Consider the following 24,298-nt stretch of genomic DNA (forward strand, 5'->3'; position numbering starts at 1 on the left):
CATTAACTAGCAGATAACCATGTAGTAAGTACCAGCTTATCAGTAAGTTGGAAGGTGGGGGGCAAATGTGTGTGTGTGAGTGTGTGTGTATGAGTGAGGGGAGAGGGAGGGAGAGAGAATAGGACTGACTGGTGGTGAGGATTTCCTTCCTCCCCAACCTGCAAGCCCAGTTGAAGAGAATGCCGTTCCTTAAAAGATGGCTGCTCTTTATATGCAAGTAAGATGCTGTAGTTACTTACTGCAACCTCCAAATAAAATCGGTCTGTTGGTAGAGGACAGCTGTGGGCAGACCACTAGAACAACTGTCAAATACCTGTAAGGCCAAACACCTTGCTGGTTGTGACCTCAGACAAGCTAAATGAGCCACCTGACCCTGCCTCGGTTTCTTTATCTGACAACAGGCGATACAACACTTGGCCTGGGAACTTCACAGGTTGTTGTGACAATCAAATGTGAACGGGCTCTGCAAGGATCAAGTGCTTACATTAAAAATAAGGTGGTGGTCAGAGAAAACCATAATTCAAAAAGACACATGCACCCCAATGTTCACTGCAGCACTATTTACAACAGCCAGGTCATGGAAGCAACCTAAATGCCCATCGACAGATGAATGGATAAAGAAGATGTGTACATATATACAATGGAATATTACTCGGCCATAAAAAGGAACGAAATTGGGTCATTTGTAGAGACGCAGATAGACCCAGGGACTGTCATACAGGGTGAAGTAAGAAAGAGAAAAACAAATATCATATATTAACACATATATGTGAAATCTAAAAAATGGTACAGGTGAACTGATTTGCAGGGCAGAAAGTGAGACACAGATGTAGAGAACAAATGTATGGACACTAAGGGGGGAAAGTGGGGGTGTGGGGGTGGTGGTGTGATGAATTGGGCGATTGGGATTGACATATATACACTGATGTGTATAAAATAGATAACTAATAGGAACCTGCTGTATAAAAAATAATAAAATTCAAAGAAAAATAAGGTGGTGTTGATAGAACATATCAGCTGTGCTTTGTTAATCTATTTCTACACGATGCAAAAATAAGGTTTTAACCCCAACTGAACATACTGCTTGTTTCTTATACGATGGATTCAGGGTTGCCATAATGCTATGCTTCACTGGCCCTATAGAAAATATAGAATAAAAAGTCTCACTGGTTGGGAATAATTAGGGTGAACAGCTTATACTTCTAAAAATAATTCGGGTTACAGAGAAGTTTACCTTAGAAACAAATTCCTTCCAAGTCAGTGGGAAACACAGCTCTCAGGGAAGCTAGAGTTAATATGCCTAACGCCCTTACCTGGAAATGACACTAGCACATTTTCACCTTCTGGTGTCTCTAACAGGAATCTGTTCACCTAAAACACACTTTCTAGGAAGCATTTTAATGAGTCTTGGGATGAGCAGCTGAATACCAACAGCCAAAATGCATTTATACATTGTCATTTTTTAAGGTAGCTGCTAGCTTGCAGGTACCAAGGAAACCATAACCTAAAAAGCCAACAAACTTCACATTCTGTCATCAGCTGTCAGTTTTTTATCTCTCTGGAGGAGTAGCAATTAGGAGAGGCCGTGAGGGGGCTACTAGGGTGCTGGTAAGGTTCTGTTTCTTGAACTGGGCACTAGTTATACAGATGTGTTCAATTTGTGGAAAGTCATCAAGCTGTACCTTTACGGTGAGTGAACCTGTCTTTCGTGTATTACACTGTAATGAGTTTACCCGAGAAAACCCCAAACACAAAAAACTTGGACTAGATGATATCCTTGTGGAATGAAAATGAAGGATAACTGGCCCAGTAGGAACTTGGGGATATGTGTGGTCATGAGACAGGAAGGGAGGAGTCAGTGGAGAAGGAAAGAGCAGGAGAAGGAGAAGTGCAGACCAGACACTTTGGGATGAAGAGGCCCAGGAGGACCAGAGGGTACAAAGCTGAGCCCCGACCTGAGCCCCCAGATCTTCCATACTTACTTATCGATACTGGATTTTGTGTCAGCAATCTTATTTAGGCTGGATATCTTGAATCCATATGCATTGCCTCTTTGGCCTTTATTCATGTAATTTCCAAATGCCAAAACCACTTCCAGCAACTGCTTCAGGGCACTGCTCCTAAACACCTCTTCTGAACCAGAACGAATTGCTTCAAAACAAAATACATAAAACTATTACAACAAGACTTTTCAATGGTACCCATCCTAAATCCACACACCTGATAACAGATACTGGAGATGTAACATGGAGCTGTTAGACTACCAGGGGGCACTTTCCGAACACCTTTACCAGAAGCCAAGAGCAAGGGGGCGAGGAGAGCCAGCTCAAGTTGTTCAAGAGGCCCAGAGACAGGTGCACGATCCTAGCCTTTCTCAGTCTTTTTCTTGGCTGACTCACCGACCATAAGCAGTTAGGAATACATAGAGCAGCTACTGCATTTTCCACATTCCTTTGCAAACCCTTTCTTGCCTGGTGTGAGTCAGATCACAGGACAGTTGATCAATTCCACTGATAGAAAAACTGGGCAAACGTGTGACATGTCACAGCTGGCAGGTGTCATCAGGACCCCAAAGTCAGCCTGCACTCTGTGGCTGTGCTCTTCAGTTGCCCACATTTCAAGCACCTAAAAATTTAACAGCCTCAAAATCAAACCATGTATCAGCCTCAAATCTTCCCTCAGAAAAATCCAGTAAGGCCCCGTTACAAGAAAGCTAACTGTAGGTTTAATGCCAGTAACGATCAAATAAATTCCTCACCAATACCCAGATAGCAAAAGCCCAGTTCTGCAGAGGAGTCCAGGGAGTGTGCTGTGAGTTCCAGAACCCAGGCTAGGCCATCAAGCCAAGGACAGACCTTAAGTAATTATCTGCCAGAATTCCAACAGCTTTCAAGCAAAAAAAAAAAAAATCACCAAAGAGATCCAGTTTACTATATGCACTTGCATTGCACTTGTAAATGGGTACTTGAGATGAACATCATTGCCAGTCTGGGCAGCTTGACTTTACCTTCTACTTTGGGTTTCACTTCTGCCACACGCTCTGCAAACTTCTTTTTGAAGTACAGCGACTGCAGTCTTTGCTGATAATGATTGATTCTGTAAGAGCAAGCATCAACTAATGAACATGTACTTAATACACGTATGCTCACTCAATGAATATGGAGGTGATGGTACCTTAGAGCACTCCCACCCCAACATGCACACACACACACAGAGTTCCTCTCCTGGACAGGAGCACAGGGCCTGAGGCCAACTGCACCTGGAGAGCCCATTTCCCAGTGCCCTACGGGGAGTGTTCGGGCAAGTGCAGCAGGGCCTTAGCTCCAATCAGCTTATGCAATTGCTAAAAGAAAGTGAGAGCTAACTGCCGTTGACTAAAGCCCCCTTCATTTCCCCAGAGTCCTAGTAGCTCTTGAGAACAGAAAAGCGATAAAAAGGAATGAAAATGTAAAGACTCCCCGCTTTTGCTGCAAATGAAGGGCAGTTGCCTGCACTCCTGCCATGGTGCTTCACTTGCCACAAAGTGTGCCTTGCAGAACTGTAGGCTAAAACTTGGCTAAACTAAACTTGGCTAACTGTAGGCTAAAACTCCTCTCCCCACTCACATCCCCAAACCTTCCTCTTTCTTCACAGTTAGGTCCCTAGCTGTACCCCTCGGGGCTGGAAAGCTCTGCCTTCCAGGATAGCGACTAGCGACTAGAGATAACAGGCCACTGGCCTGTGATCACCACCAAGACAGGCTGCTTGGTGTTTCTGAGCGGGTGAGGGTGGGCATACCTGCCCAGGCCTTCTGAAATCGCTGCCTAACCTGCTGTCTGGTGGAAACTTCAGTCCAGTAGGACTAGCGATCAGCCCTCATCCAAAACTATACCATATAATCAGACAGATGCAGGCCAGGTTCTGCTCTTATTAGGTGACCTTGGGCAGGAACCGTAACTCCTCCAGTTGCTGGCAGAGAATACCTCCCTGCCTGACAGCCTTCCTGGCAGGGCTGACAGCAGGATTAAGATGCATGCAAAGATCTAGACAGTTACTAAGGCGCAGTTATTGCAGGTGGCCATGTATTTGTCCACATGAAGTGTTGCTGGGCATACGTGTCAAAATTTCAAAACCAGCCTTTGTTCTACAGTAGTATACAAAATGGCAAGTTGAGGTGAAACAACAAAAATAAGTCCAGATATGGCAGAAATGCAGAGTGGCATGTTCACCTTGGCCACCATGTAGGCCACTGGCACTCAGGGGAGGAGCTCTGCCCTGGGGTTGACTGAGAGTTTCAGGATCACTGGTCCTTGTCCAATGCAGAATCAATTCGCTAGGCCTGGGATGGCAAAGCAACTCAGCTCACACGCCAAACTCAATTACGGAGCAGCAGCTGCTGCAGGGCTTTCTGGAGAAGGGTTGAGAAAGCTTGCCAAGGTTCCGTGGGAAGAGTGCCACGATCGATTAGTGATGTCTGCGTGTGTCATGATTTGACATCCAGACCCTGGCTATTTAGTTATGTGGGCTCTACGTTGATACCTCTGAGTCTGCCCATTGTTTCCTATTTTACAACAACCTTGAGATGCTGAGGTATAAGGAGGAGTGGGCTAGAATCCCAAGGGATCAAAGTGCTGAGGAGAATGACACTGACTAGAACCCAGAAAAGTTATGACTTGATTAGGTCAAAGTACATGAGCCAAAGAGGCCCAGAAATAGAGATAACTCTGAAGAAACTCTGACCCTGGCTCACCCATGGGTGAGAACTCACATAAACAAAACAATCAAGTTCCACACAACTCAGACTTGAGGAGATTTGGGGATTTAAAAAGGCTTCAAGTTAAGGCAGGTTAACTGGCCCAGATAATTCAACAGGAATCAAAAGATTCACTTCCTTAGAAAGGCCAGGGGCATCTTTGCTTTTTTTTTTTTTTTTTTCCTGTAAGCAGGCCTCTCACTGTTGTGGCCTCTCCTGTTGCGGAGTACAGGCTCCGGATGCGCAGGCTCAGCGGCCATGGCTCACGGGCCCAGCCGCTCCACGGCATGTGGGATCTTCCCGGACCGGGGCACGAACCTGTGTCCCCTGCATCGGCAGGCGGACTCTCAACCACTGCGCCACCAGGGAAGCCCCATCTTTGCTTTTTAAACATTTTCAAACTCACCTGCTCATCTCGAAAAGGAATCTATCAGCCTTGGCCATCCGATCCAGTTCATGTTTATGTTCCTCCAACAGATCAATGTCACTCTTTTCAGGAACAAATTTCAAGAGCTAAAAAGTACATGCAAATATTAAAACTGAAGTTTATAATTTAAATTCTTGCCCTAATTTTTCACGCTTTCAGTTAAATTGTCCCAAGATGAAATTTTAACATTTAATTTATAAGCTCTCCTCACAGGTGACTGTTCAGATACAATGAAGTGATTAAATCTTTCCATTTAGGTGGCCAAAAGGTACAAACTTCCAGTTACAAGATAAATCGGTAACGGGGATGTAGTGTACAACATCATGGTTATAATTAACTTTTATCTATATGAGATGATGGATGCTAACTAAACCTCTTGTGGAAATCATTTCACATTTGTAAGTCAAACCATTCTGCCACACACCTTAAATTTATAGTGATGTATGTCAATTACATTTCAATAAAATGGGAAAAAAACCTTTCTATTTTTACTTGAAAGTAGTTAAACCAGTGTAAGATTCATTTCTGGTATCTATGTGTTCTATAGTGCCCCTCAAATCAGAATTGGGAAGTTCTTTACTAGGACCCACTTTACATAGTCCATTAGAAAGGGGCCTTGGAGATTCAACCTTCTCATGAGAAGATGCTACAACTGAGGTCCAGAGAGATTAGGTAACTCACCCAGGATTATAAAGCAAGTGTGTGTGATCTTCAGAAATAGAACCTGGGTCTCGACTTCCAGCTCTATGTTTTTTTCCTATTACATCATGCTGAAATGAGTAATTTTATGTGTATTTTCTAATCAATTTGCTTATTTCTTTGGCTTATCTAATTCCATCTCATTTTTTGCTCCATGTAGAGTTAGGTGAGAGGAACACAATGGGATGTGAAGTTTTTGATTCCATATTTTATTTTGGATGAAGAAATGAGCATGGAATGTGGAAGAGATAGCAATAATACTTAAAGTAGAAAAAGCACTTCTGTATGTGTCTAATTTTCTTTAAAGGCACAAACGTGTATGTGTATGCCCAGGGCTGTGTTTGTGTGCTATTTTCTAGATCAAATATTCTTGGACTTTAAAAAAAAAAAATTACACTGAGCCTCTGGACCCTGAGATCCTCCCCATAAACTTGATGCTGGCATTGCGTGGTCCATTTAGCAGGTTTTCAAATGTTCATTGGATTTAATTAAGGGATCTCAGAAAAGGCAGTCAGTCTGGGTACCACCAGCAGAGAAAGAGAATTGGAACTACAGGGAAGGAGATGAACGGTTTGAGGTTGGAGATATATTCCAGGCAGAGTGCTTATCATGCTGGGTCCTGGAAGGGGCAGTGCAGCACTTACACAGGAGGAAGAGTGGCCACCACAGCAGTGGGGGAGGGCAGCAGTGGGCAAGGTCAGGGAGGAGCAAGGGCCTTGCAAAAAATTCAGTCTTTATTTTGAGGGCATGGGATGTAACTTAAAATCTCAAGTAGGGGAATGAGTTTGCACTTTAAAAAGAACACTCTGCCTGCAGAATGGAGAAAGAACTAGAAAGGATCAAAAGTATTGGGGGTTGTGATTAGATTGTTGGTGCAGTAATCCAGGTGAGAGACGGTGGTGGCCTGGAATGGGTAGTGGACAGGTTCTAGAGATATTTACGGGGTTTGAACTGGCCTGACTTGTCGACTGTGGTAGATAAGGGTCAAAAGGATGAGGTCCAGATTTCCGGCTTGGGCAATGATGTACACAGAGTGTAACAGGGAACACAGGAGGAGAAGGTTGGAGGAAGGTGGGTGAGGAGAAGGTGAATTTAGTGTTTGAAATACTGGCAAGAGAAACAAGTCGTGATTTCTAGTAGGCAGGTGGACAAATGGGTCTGAAATCCCAAAGAAATCTGGAAGACAAAGCTTTGGTGTGGGTTACAACATGCATGGATGTGAGTAAGGTAACCAGGGGGCCCATCAAGAGAAAAAAGCAGGGCTGGAGAGAAGCCAGCATTGATGTGATGAGAATAAGAAGAGGAACCTTCCTAGAAGGCAGTGGAGGGGCCTATGTGGAATCACAGGGCCAAGGGAAGAGGTGTTTCACCATGGGGCAAGTGGTCATTGGTGTCACACACCACCAATACGTCAAGGAAGATAAGGACTGCAAAGTACTCCCTGGCTTTGTCAACAAGAAAGTTCGTATCCTTAGTGAGAACAGCTTAAGGGATGTGAGGGGGACGGACTGCAGTGAGGTGAGGAAGAGTGAACAAGCTTTCAAGAACTGGCTGTGTCAAAAAAGAGAGAGGAGGGGCTTCCTTGGTGGCGCAGTGGTTGAGAGTCCGCCTGCCGATGCAGGGGACACGGGTTCGTGCCCTGGTCCGGGAAGATCCCACATGCCGTGGAGCGGCTGGGCCCGTGAGCCATGGCCGCTGAGCCTGCGCGTCCGGAGCCTGTGCTCCGCAGCGGGAGAGACCACAACAGTGAGAGGCCCGCGTACCACAAAAAAAAAAAAAAAAAAAAAAAAAGAGAGAGAGAGGACAGTAGCTGATGGGGATGTGCGGTCTTAAGAGGTGTGTGTGGGAAGGGCTGGGACCTGAACAAGTTAGATGTTGAGAGGGCAAGGTGGAAGACCTTGAGGAGAGGGGCAGGGCCCTCTGGGCGAGGTCCCTGAGCAGAAGGAAAGGATGGGCCAGAGCAGAAGCCAGGGACACCCCTCTCTCCTAATGGGGTGGACGGAGGAAAGACGGAAGTAGATGCCAGGGAATTCACAGGTCTGGTGGCCTGAGAGCTTCTCGGCATGGATGTTCCCATGTTCATATGGTAACACTGGACAAATGTCTTCTTGTTCTTCCTCAGTGCTGGAGGGAAGGTAGTAGGGCAAGGGAAGGAAGGAAGAAGAGAGAGGACAAGGCTTATTTTTTCCCCTGAGTTTGGATTTTTTCCTTCTGGACAAGGAAATTCAGTTCTAGTTTCAGGGGTCCCCCCATACCTGCCCTGCTGAGCCTACAGGCCCCTGTTCAGGATAACACAGACACCATCTGTCTCTTGTTACTCACAAGAGCACAGTGAGAGGCACAGGCTAAAGGCTCAGGCCGTCTCAAGTCAGAGTCAAGAACAGACTGTGTTTGGACAGTTTTGAGAGGAATGAAGAGCCAGACAAACACCTGGAGATAAGGAGAAAGGTGTGCATCCCAAGAAAGGGGAGTGTGTGGATCTCATCTGAGATCAGATCTTGGTGGCTAAAAGCAGCAGGAGAGGAGGGGTGGAATGTGGCTCAAATGCAGATCATATCGAGTAGTAAAGGATGCTGTGTGAAGGCAAAGGAAGCAGAGGAAGGGGGGTAGAATAAGGAGGAAAAGAAAGAGCCTGGGAGATGAGCAGTGAGCAAGACACCCACAGCTATCAGCAGAGGCTAGGTCAAAAGTATCCACTTGGCCAGATTCTGCTTCAGTAGACCGATTTTCTTACTTGTATTTATTTGAAGTACGTTCTATTTGCACTACAAGCCCTTTTGGCAAGATTCTGAAATCCTTTCCCTCAAGGAGGAATTTTGCTGGTTGCAATTTCACAGTAAACAGATCTTGTGGAATTTTAAGCATACGACCTTATCGATAGAGGCTGAAGACCTAAGGACTAAAGCAGTTTTCTGCTTAGTTCTTCACTCTGGGTGAAGCAATTTTTGATGCAGGCATTTGGAGCGCAGGGTCACCTGGGGGCCAGGGAGGGACAGAGGGCAGCTGGGCTCCACTCTCTTGGGGCAGAGGCTCTGTTTTGACTGGTATTCCGCGAGGGAGGGAAGAGTGGGCAGAGGAGCTAAAAATGCTCGAAAAAAGGAATACGTTTAAACTATTTATACCCAGAGCATCCGAACAGACTTGGAAACATAGTCATTAGCTATTTTGGGAACTAAATCAAAACTTAAAAGGACAGCAAGAAAAGTTTCTCCACTGCTAAGTGTGACGGTTTTCACCCAGGATGACTGCAGCTGCAGAGGTTTCAGGGAGGGGCGGGTCCATGGAGGTGTGGTGATACCACACACATCACTCCTCCCTGCCTGGTATCTGAGGCCTTCTGGGAAATCAGTGAGAACCGTGGAAAATGCACATGCATACAGGCACTCCACTGGAGTCCCTGTTATCGGAGCAAAGTACCCATTTTCTCTTCTCCTGGGAGCTCAGCCTGCCTACAGGTGATCCCTTAAGTTCAGCCTGAAATCATGATCACCTGTGTCCACTGTTGACCTTAAGTGGTCCTGGCTCTAACAAATGGAGGCCTCCTGACCAAAATCTCTCAAAATATGATTCTGTTGCAGGGACAAGGAGACAGAACAGGCTTAGAGCATTCAGAGACTGTCCCCACAATGCACAGAAAAAGTTAGGGCCAGACTGAGAGATAGGTAACAATCCCTGGGGCATCTGCTAGTACAGTATCATGTGGGAAATAACTGAACCAAGCTGCTGACAACACACAACACAGCTGGAGTGGCTGCATGGAGCATGTTATGGAAACACTGCATGACGAGAGGCTAGGGCACCACATCCAACTTGTTGCCTGGACATAAAAAATACAAATTATCTTCAAATACCACGGACAAGGATGTATACTGATTGTGTATAAATCTACACCATACTTACTACCCCCAGCATTTGAATTTCCTGCCATTTACAATGCAAGAAGGGTGCTATACAACTTACGGAGACAAGGCCCAGCCCCAAGAAGTTTACACCCCACCTTATGACACATACGAGAGTTTTGATGAAGATGACAGTGCTAGGGGGTAAACAGTGGCTCCTGTGGTTGTGGGAACAGGGAGCCAAGACCATGACACAAATTGTGTCAGGGATTAAGCAATGACTCAGTTTATGCAGTGCAGCCTGTGACCTCAGTGCTGAGATTCTCAACATTCCAATTAAACAGACATTTTCTACTAAAGCTAGTAGATTTCTATGACCTGCTAAGGAGTAACAACTTGATGGCAGGCAGCATGAGAGACAGATTCCAGCATCGAGGGTCCCAGGCATTTGACGAAGTCTGGACCGTCCTTCTCACCCATCATTTTGGAAACAAGGGAAGAATCAAGTCCTAGAGGCTTCTGACAGAGCTGTGTGGAACTTTGGTTCAACCTCCTCAATTCAGAGATGAGGAAATCATCTACCAGCAACAACCAGATTCCTTTCCTCAGTACGCCCTCCCTGCTGAGAGTCCGGTGTCACCCGTGCTCTGAGCGTTGCCCGGCAGCTCACCTGTTCCAACATGTCCTTGGGCAGATCTTCCTGCTCGTCCATGGTTAGAATTGCCCGTTTGATTTCATCGTTGGATAATTTCAACCTGGAGAAAGAATATTTTACTTGTTGTTAACGATATCGGCTTGAGCCGTAAACATTTAATACAAGGTAACGCATTTTGCTATCCCAGCTGTTGATCTTCAAGTGCCAGTTTTTCTCCAAATCTCTCAGTGAAAGCTTCTTTCCTGACAATGTTGCCCCTAAAAATAGTCTTTTGAAATGGCTTTAACATTCTTCCAGGGCTTTCTAATGCTCTGCTGACACAGAGAACAAAGCTGTTATGTTCTACCATTTAGTTTCCTTAAACGAGGGATTGGAGGATGAGAAATAGGGAAAACACCCCCCCACACACATACCTGTTTTCTTTAATATATAGTATCCACAAATTGAAGGTGAAAACTAACTTTTTAACTTATGTGTCAGGAGTGTTTAAAGTTCTCTCTCATATTAAAAATGGATTTTGAGAAGATTAGCAGGATCTATGTTATTGTTAAAAAACTGAATAGTTGATATATAAAATAAAATGTATAGCTGAGGAGTTTTCATATGTATTATTTCATTTGGCATTCAAGTTAACCGTGATGATTTTTTTTTGTTTAATTGAGGGAGAAAATGAGGCTCAGAATGGCTAAGTGATTTGCTCAAGGTCAAACATATACAGAGGGGCAGTATCTAACACAAACCCAAGACTTTTGATTGCTAATCCCAAATTCTTTTTACAAATAATGCTTATCTAGTTAATATCTCATAGGGAAGGATTTAAGCAAAAACCCAAATGTATTTTCTGTTTTTCTGTCTACCATTAATTCATATGATTTACTAATTTATATTAAGGATTTATGTCTTGATTCTGGCAGGACAACAAAGTACTGACTGTGAAAAGAGTTGAAATTAAAACGTACTTGTAAAAATATGTTTTTATTACATACAACCAAAAGTCTTAACCAGGGAAAAAAATCTTAATCAGATTATTAGCTGTAACAATAGGGTCATTCTTTTGTTCTACTTGTAAGCATCAGACCCAGACTTATTTAAAACATCTTATTTCCTTATAAGCTACCACTAACATGTTATAGTACAATTATTCGATCAGTTCTTCTAGTTTATGATCTTCGAGAAGAATGACATTTAGGACTGGGAATAAAGCCATGAACACACAAATACAGAGCAAGGCATATAGCCTTCATGTGTAACATTTGAAGGAAGGGACTTTGGCATCAGACAGGCTGTGCCTGGCTCTGACACTTCTTGGTCAGTGTCAGAAAAATTGGAAAATTTTTTTTCTTCAGCCTCAGTTTCTTCAACTATAAAATAGAGATAATGATAACCTATGTAAAAAAAAAAAGGATTTTTGTCTGTGTATAAAGTGAAATAATGCATGAGACATGTTTAGCATAGTGTCTGGCCATAGAAAGGGCTCAATAAACTATACGTATACTCTGCAAGGCAGACTTTTCCACCCAGAAAAAAAGAAAGCAGCAGTACTTATGTAACATTAATATTTAAGGACAGCTATTTGATAAATAAACAGCGCTTAGTAGGGTTATCATGAAACTTCCCAAAGTGCTCTCATACCCATTGTTTCATCAGAGTTTCCTCTCTGTATAGAGCACCCATTAGACCTGGGAGAATTAAAAAATAATTAGAAGACATGGTGCTTATTTTAAAGGTGGTTATAATGTTTGAGAGAATCTAATGATAAGCTGAAACACTCCACACAAGGGTACATAAAGCATACGTGGTCAGCTGTGCTCTCCCAGGTAAACGAGAGGGTTGGATCGGTGCAGGGGTGGCCATAAAGCCCACGAAGGAGGCCATAAAGCCCACTCTGGACACCTCTGGCTTGTCCTATTTCTCCAGATTTTGACATGATCTTGTTAAAACCATCCATCCTGCCATTGAAACTGAATGTTGTTTCATGTACTAATAAGTAGGCCACGGAAGGAACAGATTTGGGAATCCTATTGTACAAATATCATTCTCTTCTATTTCATGCTTTCAAACCCAAATAGAGCACCTAGGCAACATGCCAAATTGTCCATGTTCTAGAATAAGACCCATTCTCTTCCCTAGTCCAAGTTGTAGCACCATAATAACTCTTGGGCTGTGGACAGTGACTCTGGATCTGGGCAGACGTCTCTAGATTGATTTAGTCATTCTGGAGTCAGTCATTTCCCATGAATATGTTCATTAGAACATCATAATGGAAAACTCCCAAACTTAAATGGAACAATTTAGCCAAGTTGGCATGGGTAAAACATATGACGGGAAAAACTGTATCCCGGCATCAGGGTCTCTACCACATGGGCCCTGGGTAGCCCTAGATTCCAGGACACTAAAGGCTCTTGAGCCAAGTAAGGGCAAACACCATGGTGTAGCCATGCAAGGCCAAAGAAGTGGGACATTAAGCAAGGTTGAAACTGCCACTGATGAAAACCAGCTGGCTGTGGAAATGTCTAGTTACCACGAGAAAAGCTCCACTTATTTAAAAAAAAAGATTAGTTCTGTGTCCTTTTCACACGGAGTTGAAGAAACCACTTTATGGTGTCTTTCTGCTGAGTCCTTCTGTTTTGCATTTAAGAGAAAAGGAGTTGAACATCAGAGTGAGAACAATACTTGAAGTATCAGATTTGCATTTCATTAGCTCCCCATATGGAGTGCAGAACTTCTTGCTTTTGAAATTGTATATATTTATGCTGCTCAATCCCCAGAGGCTGTCTGGACCAAACACTAGCTCTAATTCATAACAATTTTGGTTTCTCTTCATGTGGCCCACAAAGAGACTTGAGACTTTAATGGCTAGTACTTAAGAAAATCTACCTGTCAACATCCTGCCTTGCACGTGGTCTGTGGGAGCAGACAAAAAAGCTGTACCTTTGGGGAAAGAGGAGAAGGGTACACGGCCCTCTGGGAGGCTTCTATAGGTTGCCAAAGAGTTCTTAGTATCATCTGTCATCCACAGATTGAGTCGCTAATCTCTGTAATTTAAGGACCCTACCAATCCTAACCTTTTAATTGCTTTTAAAGCTTGGCAGTGTTCTGGTGTGCAGGAGGGTGGCAACTTGTGAGACATCCACTTCGACTTTCTTTGCAAAGCAGGAAACAAACCAGCCATTTAAAACCAGTATTTAACTCCACCTTGCTCTACTCAGGTATTTCAAAAATTTGCCCAGAGAACTGGAACATCCAGGCATAATTAAACTAAGTTAAGGATGGATGGCTAGATCAACTTTAGCTCTGCTTCAGTGGATTTAAGCCAAACCCCTCTCCTTTAAAGTAGCCTTTTGTGGTTTACTACACCCTGGCTGTCATGTTAAGTGAGCATCTGGAAAAAAAGAATGGCAGAACACTTCATAAAAGTGTCTTTTAGGTGGGTTCATTTTGCAATATAAGCCAGCTTCCAAGTTTCTTTCTTTCTTCTTTTTTTTTTTTTTAACAGAAGGGAGAGGTCTGTTTTAGGGAATAAAGCAGAGTGAATCTTAAGTTGCCCCATGTCGCCTACATACACACAGCAGAGAAGTTGTTGCTGGCTCTTCCAGGGGCCTGACGAACAGGTCTCATTCTCGGGTACATCGTGTCCATTCTACTCACTTCTCAAGTCTGTAAAAGGCAGGGTCCCTGGTGGCTTGGAGCGTCACACCTTCCAGACAGCCTCTTTCTGGGCGCTGTGAGGGACGCTGGACTCTCATGCTGTGAGCACATAAAAAGGGCCTGTACTTCCTCCCCTGCTCGGCCCCTGGGATGAGAAGGCCTTTCCTTCCCGCTGCCTTCTCGGCTCCAGGCAAGGCTGTGGCAGGTGCCCCTGGCCAAAGGGTCCGCGAACTTTCGCAGTATGGGGGTAAGAAGAGCTTTTAAAGATAACCAAGTGCTGCAGACACGTATGCATCACAATACTGCCCATGGAACATGCCACGGGCTTTCACCGCGGTGGAATCTGGTGTAATGACTGCATGGCTGGTAATTAAATTCCTAGTCAGCAAGGTAAGACACAGAGAGGGTTGCCAGTCTTTGGGAATGAAATAAGCAGAAAAGAAGAAAGACACTAAGTGTGGAAAGGTAGGAAATCTTGACTTCAACTTGGAAACATTCCTACTCATTGTCCCCAGGCAGAAAATCAGTCTCTAAATGCTAGTGACAGGTTTTGTCTCTCTCCAGTCTGTCCCTCATCAGGTCTGAGCTGGGCAATAGAAAGAGCTCCCTATCTGAGAGCAGACTGTGCCTCCAGCTCTGACCCCTCCAGCCTATCCTGCAAACCCGTCAGAGATCAGACTCAAAACCTCATTAAAACAGTGCTGTTCTCTGGAACAAATGGCACCAATTCCGGATCCCCCAGGTACACAAACGGGCCATTAACTGAGCAGCTGCCACATACAGGCACTCTGTCAGTGCTTCTCACACGCCGGGTCTCATTCTTACAAGCCCACTGCTTTCATTACCTCCATTTTATAAACTGACCCTGGGCTGACTCGGGCCCTGACAAAGGTACCAGGCCTGGATCTCAGGCCCTCCTGCCTGGTCTCATTTAATCCAAGTGACAATCGTCTGCTGCAATTACAGGGCTCTCTCTATAGCCCGGCCTGTACCCGCTCTGGTGCCTTTGCTCCTGCTGCACCCTTGGAACTGCCTCCGCTCCCCTGCCTGTGTAACTGTTAATGGCCCTCGAGGCCCACTTTCTCAGGGAAACCCTGCTGCTGCCCCCTTGCCTCACCTTGGCTGGGCTCCCCGTCTCCTTCCATCCAGACCAGTCTAAGGCCTGAATTGTTCACAGGTCATCTTGCCTGTGTCACTGTTCTCCAATTAGCCATGCACTGCCAAAGGCAACAGTGCTACCTTAAGTCTTGGGACATCCTATGGCACCCAGCACAGTGCCAGGCAAATAAACACTCCAAAGTGATAACTCTAAGCAAAAAGTATCAAAGCAAAGTATCACAGCTCTCCCCTCCTTTAAGCCCCTGGCTCCTTTTGTGTGTACTCATGCATTGCCAACGAAAAGGGGAGAGTGAAAGCAAGGTAAACCAACTGCTGACTGGTTAAACAACTAAATAAAAACAAATTAGTTCTGCTTAATTTCTTTTACCTTTAGCCCTGTGCTTTCCTGATGAGAGAGTAAAACCACTGACCACTGAGCAGACAAGCATGTGGGACTGAATCCTCTGTGGCAGAGAAGGTTTTAGACCCTGATCAATAAGGCCCAATTACCATAAGGTTAACTGCATCTCAAAATCACCTTGTTATGCATAATACATTTTAAAATTATGCTCATTGTAATACTTATCCATTAAATTGGATATTAATAGATAATTTAACAGATACGAGGCAAGTTCTTAAAATTATCTTCTACAGAGTTCAGACACATTCACATTCTAAGTCACCTTAGCCTTTGACACTTTTGATGTAATGAGGGAATGATATACCACAATATGAAACAATTCCTCCAATAATGGGATGGGAAATTTGCCAGAAGGAGTTGTAACCTTATCTATAACTAGTGTAATTACCCTTGGTGGCATCTTGTACTGAGAATAATCTGTCTATGAGAAACTGGGTCACAGCTAGAGCACTTAAAATACTATAGAAATTCAGAGTGATAGCTCGCTTTGCCAAGCTGTTTTTAAAGTGCTCCTCTAGACTGCAGAAGTGCAAAATAGAGGGGGAAATTCTAGGGTTTTAAAAGAAAAACTTCGCCAAATTTTTCATTTAATTTTGCTATTAAGTAAAAACATTTGTAAAAAGAAGTTTTAACAAAACAAATTGTATAGACCATAGGAAAAAAATATGTAGCCCTTCAAAACTATTTTCAGTGGTGTCTTCCTGAAAAAAGGTGGGGATAAACACAGGGCCTGGCCACTTACACAGCTTCCAGCCAGAGGCAGAAATTAAATGCTAACAGGATGGTTCATGTTACCTTACTAAGTTGTATTAAAATTCAGGGGTCTTACCAAACTTCAATTTCTCTTTCACTAAAAGAAACATTTGCTCCACAAAATAATATATGTCTGGCTATCAAACTTCTATGCTGCAAACCAAGCAGCGGTGCTGTGTGTTAAAAGAAACTTACTCTAAGACCATGTGAAAAATAAGAACTACTACTACTTTCCGTCTTTACTCTCCCTGAAAGTCACCTTATGCCAGCCTCGATACATATATAACATTCTTTCCAGAATGTAACCAATGTGACTTATACATAATGCCTCAAAGTTCAGGGTTCTTTATATTTTCCTTCCCTTCATCAGCACTCGGTATCTCTGTCTAATGTGAAAGTCCCGTTTAGAGAAAGAAGAAACTAGATTCAGAAAAACTACTTGAAATGCCCAGGACAACCTGACACATTGCCTGAAGCTATAATCAGATTCCAGGTTCCCGAATTTCCTTTCTTCTTTTCAAGCTCCAAGGCCATGATGTTTCACTAATTATGAGAAATACTTCTGAAAGGGCTGAACTGGATGAATTAGCATTTCACTGAGGTTTGAGTTTTACATATTTTTTTAGTCATAAAAATGTTCACAAAGAGCATGAAATAATATAATCCTGAAGTATAAAAAGGTGACTTTAGAAAGCAAAATGAAACAAAGAGCCTTCATGCCTTCATCGTGGACGCTGACTCTGTGACAGTGTTACTTCAATGTCTAAAGAATCTCTAAAGCCAAGAGGTATAAATAACAGTAAAGTACATTTTATAGGCTCTCTGGAAAAACAAAACAAAACATTGATTTGAGATGTTCTGCTCTTTAAGATTTAGGAGTCTGGAAATTAAACTGCAAGAAAGTAGGCATCCAGCTGTGACATACTCCACGAGGGAAAGGAGGCACTAACGGTCCTCTTCATGTCAGACAGAAGAAACTCAGAGAACTGACCCTCAGCAGAGTCCAGGTAAAAGGATGAGTCCAAACATGTGGTTTGGAGCCACATGATAGAAAAGTTCGTCCTGATAGCCTCATCCATCAGAGGGCAGACAGCAGAAGCAAGAAGAACTACAATTCTGCAGCCTGTGGAACGAAAACCATGTTCACAGAAAGACAGACAAAATGAAAAGGCAGAGGGCTATGTACCAGATGAAGGAACAAGATGAAACCCCAGAAAAACAATTAAATGAAGTGGAGATAGGCAACCTTCCAGAAAAAGAATTCAGAATAATGATAGTGAAGATGATCCAGGACCTCAGAAAAAGAATGGAGGCAAACATTGAGAAGATACAAGAAATGTTTTAAAAACACCTAGAAGAATTAAAGAACAAACAAACAGAGATGAACAATACAATAACTGAAATTAAAAAATACACTAGAAGGAATCAATAGCAGAATAACTGAGGTGGAAGAACAGATAAGTGACCTGGAAGACAGAATGGTGGAATTCACTGCCATGGAACAGAATAATGAAAAAGGAATGAAAAGAAATGAAGACAGCCTAAGAGACCTCCGGGACAACATTAAATGCAACAACATTCACATTATAGGGGTGCCAGAAGGAGAAGAGAGAAAGGACTTGAGAAAATATTTGAAGAGATTATAGTCGAAAACTTCCCTAATGTGGGAAAGGAATTAGCCACCCAAGTCCAGGAAGCGCAGAGAGTCCCAGGCACAATAAGCCCAAGGAGAAACATGCTGAGACACATAGTAATCAAACTGACAAAAATTAAAGACAAAGAAAAATTACTAAAAGCAACAAGGGAAAAATGACAAATAACATACAAGGGAGCTCCTATAATGTTAACAGCTTATTTCTCAGCAGAAACTCTACAAGCTAGAAGGGAGTGGCATGATATATTTAAAGTGATGAAAGGGAAGAACCTACAACTAAGATTACTCTACCTGGCAAGGATCTCATTCAGATTTGACAGAGAAATTAAAAGCTTTACAGACAAGTAAAAGCTAAGATAATTCAGCACCACCAAAACAGCTCTACAACAAATGGTAAAGGAACTTCTTTAGGCAGGAAACACAAGAGAAGAAAAGGTCCTACAAAAACAAACCCAAAACAATTAAGAAAATGGTAATAGGGGGCTTTCCTGGTGGCGCAGTGGATAGGAATCTGCCTGCCAATGCAGGGGACACGGGTTTGATCCCTGGTCCGGAAGGATCCCACATGCTGCGGAGCAACTACTGAGCCTGCGCGCCACAACTACTGAAGCCCATGCATCTAGAGCCCGTGCTCTGCAGCAAGAGAGGCCACTGCAGTGAGAAGCCCGGGCACAGCAACAAAGAGTGGCCCCCACTCGGTGCAATTAGAGAAAGCCCATGTGCAGCAACAAAGACCCAACACAGCCAAAGATAAATAAAATAAAAATAAAAGTAATTTTTTAAAGAAAATAGTAATAGGAACATACATATCGATAATTACCTTAAATGTGAATGGATTAAATGCTCCAACCAAAAGACACAGGCTCGCTGAATGGGGATAAAAACAAGACCCATATACGTGCTGTCTACAAGAGACTCACTTCAGACCCAGGGACACATACAGACTGAAAGTGAGGGGATGGAAAAAGATATTCCATGCAAATGGAAATCCAAAGAAAGCTGGAGTAGCAATACTCATATCAGACAAAATAGACTTTAAAATAAAGAATGTTATAAGAGACAAGGAAGGACACTACATAATGTTCAAGGGGTCAATCCAAGAAGAAGATATAACAATTATAAATATATATGCACCCAACATAGGAACACCTCAATACATAAGGCAAATGCTAACAGCTATAAAAGAGGAAATCGACAGTAACAGAATAATAGTGGGGGACTTTAACACCTCACTTACACCAATGGACAGATCATCCAGACAGAAAATTAATAAGGAAACAGAAGCTTTAAATGACACAATACACTAGACAGATTTAATTGATATTTATAGGACATTCCATCTGAAAACATCAGATTACACTTTCTTCTCAAGTGCACATGGAACATTCTCCAGGATAGATCACATCTAGGGTCACAAATGGTAAATTTAAGAAAATTGAAATCATATCAAGCATCTTTTCCGATCACAATGCTATGAGATCAGAAATCAATTACAGAGAAGAAAATGTAAAAAACACAAACACATGGAGGTTAAACAGTACGTTACTAAATAACCAAGAGATCACTGAAGAAATCAAAGAGGAAATCAAAAAATACCTAGAGAAAAATGACAATGAAAACACGATGACTCAAAACCTATGGGATGCAGCAAAAGCAGTTCTAAGAGGGAAGTTTATATCAATACAATCCCACCTCAAGAAACAAGAAAAATCTCAAATAAACATTCTAACCTTACACCTAAAGGAACTAGAGAAAGAAAAACAAACAAAATGCAAAGTAGGTAGAAGGAAAGAAATCATAAAGATCAGAGCAGAAATAAATGAAATAAAAACAAAGAAAAAGAGAGCAAAGATCAATAAAACTAAAAGCTGGTTCTTTGAGAAGATAAACAAAATTGGTAAACCTTTAGCCAGACTCATCAAGAAAAAGAGGGAGAGGACTCAAATCAATAAAATTAGAACTGAAAAAGGAGAAGTTATAATGGACACTGCAGAAATACAAAGCATCGTAAGAGACTACTACAAGCAACTCTATGCCAATAAAATGGACAACCTGGAAGAAATGGACAAATTCTTAGAAAGGTATAACCTTCCAAGACTGAACCAGGAAGAAATAGAACACATGAACAGACGAATCACAAGTAATGAGATTGAAACTGTGATTAAAAATCTTCCAACAGGGGCTTCCCTGGTGGCGCAGTGGTTGGGAGTCTGCCTGCCGATGCGGGGGACGCGGGTTTGTGCCCCGGTCCGGGAGTATCCCGCATGCCGCAGAGCAGCTGGGCCTGTGTGCCATGGTCACTGGGCCTGCGCGTCCAGAGCCTGTGATCCACAGCAGGAGGGGCCACAGTGGTGAGAGGCCCACGTACCGCAAAATTACTGATGAAAATAGATGCAAAAATCCTCAACAAAACACTGGCAAACAGAATCCAACAACACATTAAAAGGATCATACACCATGATCAAGTGGAATTTAACCCAGGGATGCAAGGATTCTTCAAAATAGGCAAATCAATCAATGTGATACACGATAATAACAAATTGAAGGATAAAAACCATATGACCATTTCAATAGATGCAGAAAAAGCTTTTGCCAAAATTCAACACCCATTTATGATAAAAACCTCCAGAAAGTGAGCATAGAGGGAACCTACCTCAACATAATAAAGGCCATATATGACAAACCCACAGCAAACATCATTCTCAATGGTGAAAAACTGAAAGCATTTCCTCTAAGATCAGGAACAAGACAAGGATGTCCACTCTCACCACTATTATTCAACATAGTTTTGGAAGTCCTAGCCACAGCAATCAGAGAAGAAAAAGAAATAAAAGGAATACAAATTGGAAAAGAAGAAGTAAAACTGTCACTGTTTGCAGATTACTGTACATAGATAATTCTAAAGATGCCACTGGAAAACTACTAGAGCTAATCAATGAATTTGGTAAAGCTGCAGGATACAAAATTAATGAACAGACATCTCTTGCATTCCTATACACTAACAATGAAAGATCAGAAAGAGAAATTAAGGAAACAACCCCATTCACCATTGCAACAAAAAGAATAAAATACCTAGGAATAAACCTACCTAAGGAGACAAAAGACCTGTACCCAGAAAGCTATAAGACAACTGATGAAAGAAATGAAAGATGACACAAACAGATGGAGAGATATACCATGTTCTTGGATTAGAAGAATCAATATTGTGAAAATGGCTAGACTACCCAAAGCAATCTACAGATTCAATGCAATCCCTATCAAATTAGCAATGGCATTTTTCACAGAACTAGAACAAAGCAATCTTAAAATTTGTAAGGAGACACAAAAGACCCCAAATAGCTAAAGCAATCTTGAGGGAAAAAAACGGAGTTGGAGGAAATCAGGATCCCTGACTTCAGACTATACTACAAAGCTACAGTAAACAAGACAATATTGTACTGGCACAAAAACAGAAATACAGATCAATGGAACAGGATAGAAAACCCAGAGATAAACCCAAATACCTGGTCAGCTAATCTATGACAAAGGAGGCAAGGATAGGCAATGGAGAAAACACAGCCTCTTCAATAAGAGTGCTGGGAAAACTGGACAGCTACATGTAAAAGAATGAAATTAGAACACTCCCTAGCACCATACACAAAAATAAACTCAAAATGGATTAAAGACCTAAGTGTAAGACAAGATACTATAAAACTCTTAGAGGAAAACACGAAGAACATGCTTTGACATAAATCACAGCAAGAACTTTTTTGACCCACCTCCTAGAGTAATGGAAATAAAAACAAAAATAAACAAGTGGGACCTAATGAAACTTAAAAGCTTTTGCACAGCAAAGGAAACTATAAACAAGATGAAAGGACAACCCTCAGAATGGGAGAAAATATTGGCAAATGAATCAATGGACAAAGGATTCATCTCCAAAATATATAAACAGCTCATGCAGCTCAATATTAAAAAAACAAACAACCCCAATCAGAATATGGGCAGAAGGGCTTCCCTGGTGGCTCAGTGGTTGAGACTCCGCCTGCCGATGCAGGGGACACGGGTTTGTGACCTGGTCTGGAAGGATCCCACATGCCGTGGAGTGGCTGGGCCCGTGGCCCACAGCCACTGAGCCTGCGCATCCGGAGCCTGTGCTCCGCAATGGGAGAGGCCGCAACAGTGAGAGGCCCATGTACCGCAAAAAAAAAAAAAAAAGCCTGTGCTCTGCAACAAGAAAAGCCACTGCAATGAGAAGCCCATGCACCACAATGAAGAGTAGCCCCTGCTCACCACAACTAGAGAAAGCCCACGTGCAGCAGTGAAGACCCAACACAGCCAAAAATAAAAAATATAAATAAATAAAATTTATTAAAAAAAAACACACACAAAAAGACACATGCACTCCAATGTTCATTGCAGCACTATTTACAATAGCCAGGTCATGGAAGCAACCTCAATACCCAACAACAGGTGAATGGATAAAGAAGATGTGGTACATATGTACAATGGAATATTACTCAGCCATAGAAAGGAACAAAATTGGGTCATTTGTAGAGACGCAGATGGACCTAGAAACTTCACTCATACAGAGTGAAGTAAGTCAGAAAGAGAAAAACAAATATCATATATTAACACATATATGTGGAATCTAGAAAAATGGTACAGATGAACTGGTTTGCAAGGCAGAAATAGAGACACAGATGTAGAGAACAAACGTATAGACACCAAGGGGGGAAAGCAGGGGTGGGGGGTGGTAAGATGAATTGGGAGATTGGGATTGACATATATACACTAATATGTTTAAAACAGACAACTAATAAGAACCTGCTGTATAAAAAAATTAAATTAAATTAAATTAAAAAAAAAAAAAGAAAGTTGGTCCTACCAGAAACGTTTAGACAACATCAACAATACCTCGATAGAAGGATGTTGCAATTCTGAGCTCTCCGACCATCAATCACCGAAAGCTCTCTGACTTTAAGTTTGGAGCCCAGTGTGTCATCAATGGCATCTGCTTCTTTCTATAAAGAGCATGAAAGAAATCCATCAAAGTCAAACAGGGACATTCCGACTTCAGATACACAGTTTTCCTTTATAATTGCTGTACACACACACACACACACACACACACACGCACACACGCAAAGCCGAGACGGTAAGCAGGGGAATGTATGCAGGTGGTGGAACTGAAACAAAGGCTAAAATGTAGTTGACAAAGGAAAATAAGAAAAGCTGACCACCCACATTTGAAAAAGCATTATTTGGAAGAACAAAGTGCTTCTAAGTTGAAGATGCATACATTATTAATGAACGGTACCCTCCTTTTGTCCCCCAAATCCCGATGGATAGCAGACAGAAGGACTGTCACTATGAATCAAGCTCAGCTGAAACATGCCACTGCTGGTCCAGCCATTTACAGGGCCCATTCACCCCAGAACCATTTGCATCCTGAACACTCAGAAAGCTGAACAATAAAACCTCCCAAACGTCTTCATGTGCAACAGGAAGCTCCCAAGCCCAGATGGTACCTTTCATTACCCTGGAGCCTGAAGGACAACAGGGAGGGCGCAGTTCAAGGCATTGGTTCGATTTACCTCGATTAACAATAAAACACTACTTACACACTCTACTGCTGTACAGAGAGCTGTAAGCAATGAGGGCCAGTCATAATTTATGGTGGAAGAGGCATAAAACAATTATACATAAAATACCAGTTTGAGTAAACTGGGCATCAAGGTGAAAACATAGATTGACTTGATAAATAGCAAGTTTGATTTTGTTAAAGGTCAGGATCAATTTAACAAACAGATCACGCCATTAAAAAATGAAAGAAGTGAAAGCAGACATAGAGAATGGACGTGCAAGATTGGGATTGACATAAGTGCACTGCCATGTATAAAACAAATAGCTAGTGAGAACCTTCTGTATAGCGCAGGGAGCTCAGCTCGGTGCCCTGTGGTGACCTAGATGGGCAGGATGGGGTCGCGGGGGTGGGGGGTGGTGGTGGAAGGCAGGTCCAAAAGGGGGGATATGGGGATATATGTATATGTATAGCTAATTCACTTCGTTATACAGCAGAAACTAACACAACATTGTAAAGTAACTATACCCCAATTTAAAAAATAAAAAAGATTAAAAAATAGGGAACTCTGGCCAAAAAAAAAAAAAGTAAGGAAACCAAAGAGTTCTAGAACTGGATAACAGTTTAGGAAACAAAGACAACATGGAGTTTATAATAAGAGGCACCATGTGACCAAATTTTAACTGTTTCGTATTGTGCTAAGATTTCAGGCATACCTCTCAATATTCAGTTAAGAGTTGAAACCCAATGTGAAATTAAGTAGGCATTGTATTACACCACCAAAAAAAAAAAAAAACCCTAGGAAAACC

The 24,298-nt window shown here is 42.5% G+C and overlaps 1 protein-coding gene across 2 annotated transcripts in view; it reads right to left on the reverse strand.

Moving 5' to 3' along the window:
- DAAM1 (dishevelled associated activator of morphogenesis 1) overlaps positions 1-24,298 on the reverse strand; it is a 172,006-nt gene that overhangs the window by 18,200 nt on the left and 129,508 nt on the right. For both annotated transcript variants that reach the window (XM_024731489.1, XM_024731490.1), the window contains exons 16-20: positions 22,823-22,929; positions 10,368-10,452; positions 5,139-5,245; positions 3,008-3,096; positions 1,983-2,151 (exon numbers count right to left, since the gene is read on the reverse strand). In XM_024731489.1, coding sequence (XP_024587257.1) covers positions 1,983-2,151; positions 3,008-3,096; positions 5,139-5,245; positions 10,368-10,452; positions 22,823-22,929 — 557 coding nt within the window. The remainder of the gene's footprint in view (positions 1-1,982; positions 2,152-3,007; positions 3,097-5,138; positions 5,246-10,367; positions 10,453-22,822; positions 22,930-24,298) is intronic.

This window comes from Neophocaena asiaeorientalis, unplaced genomic scaffold (assembly GCF_003031525.2).
Source record: "Neophocaena asiaeorientalis asiaeorientalis breed wild unplaced genomic scaffold, Neophocaena_asiaeorientalis_V1.1 scaffold603, whole genome shotgun sequence".
NCBI classification, from domain to species: Eukaryota; Metazoa; Chordata; class Mammalia; order Artiodactyla; family Phocoenidae; genus Neophocaena; species Neophocaena asiaeorientalis.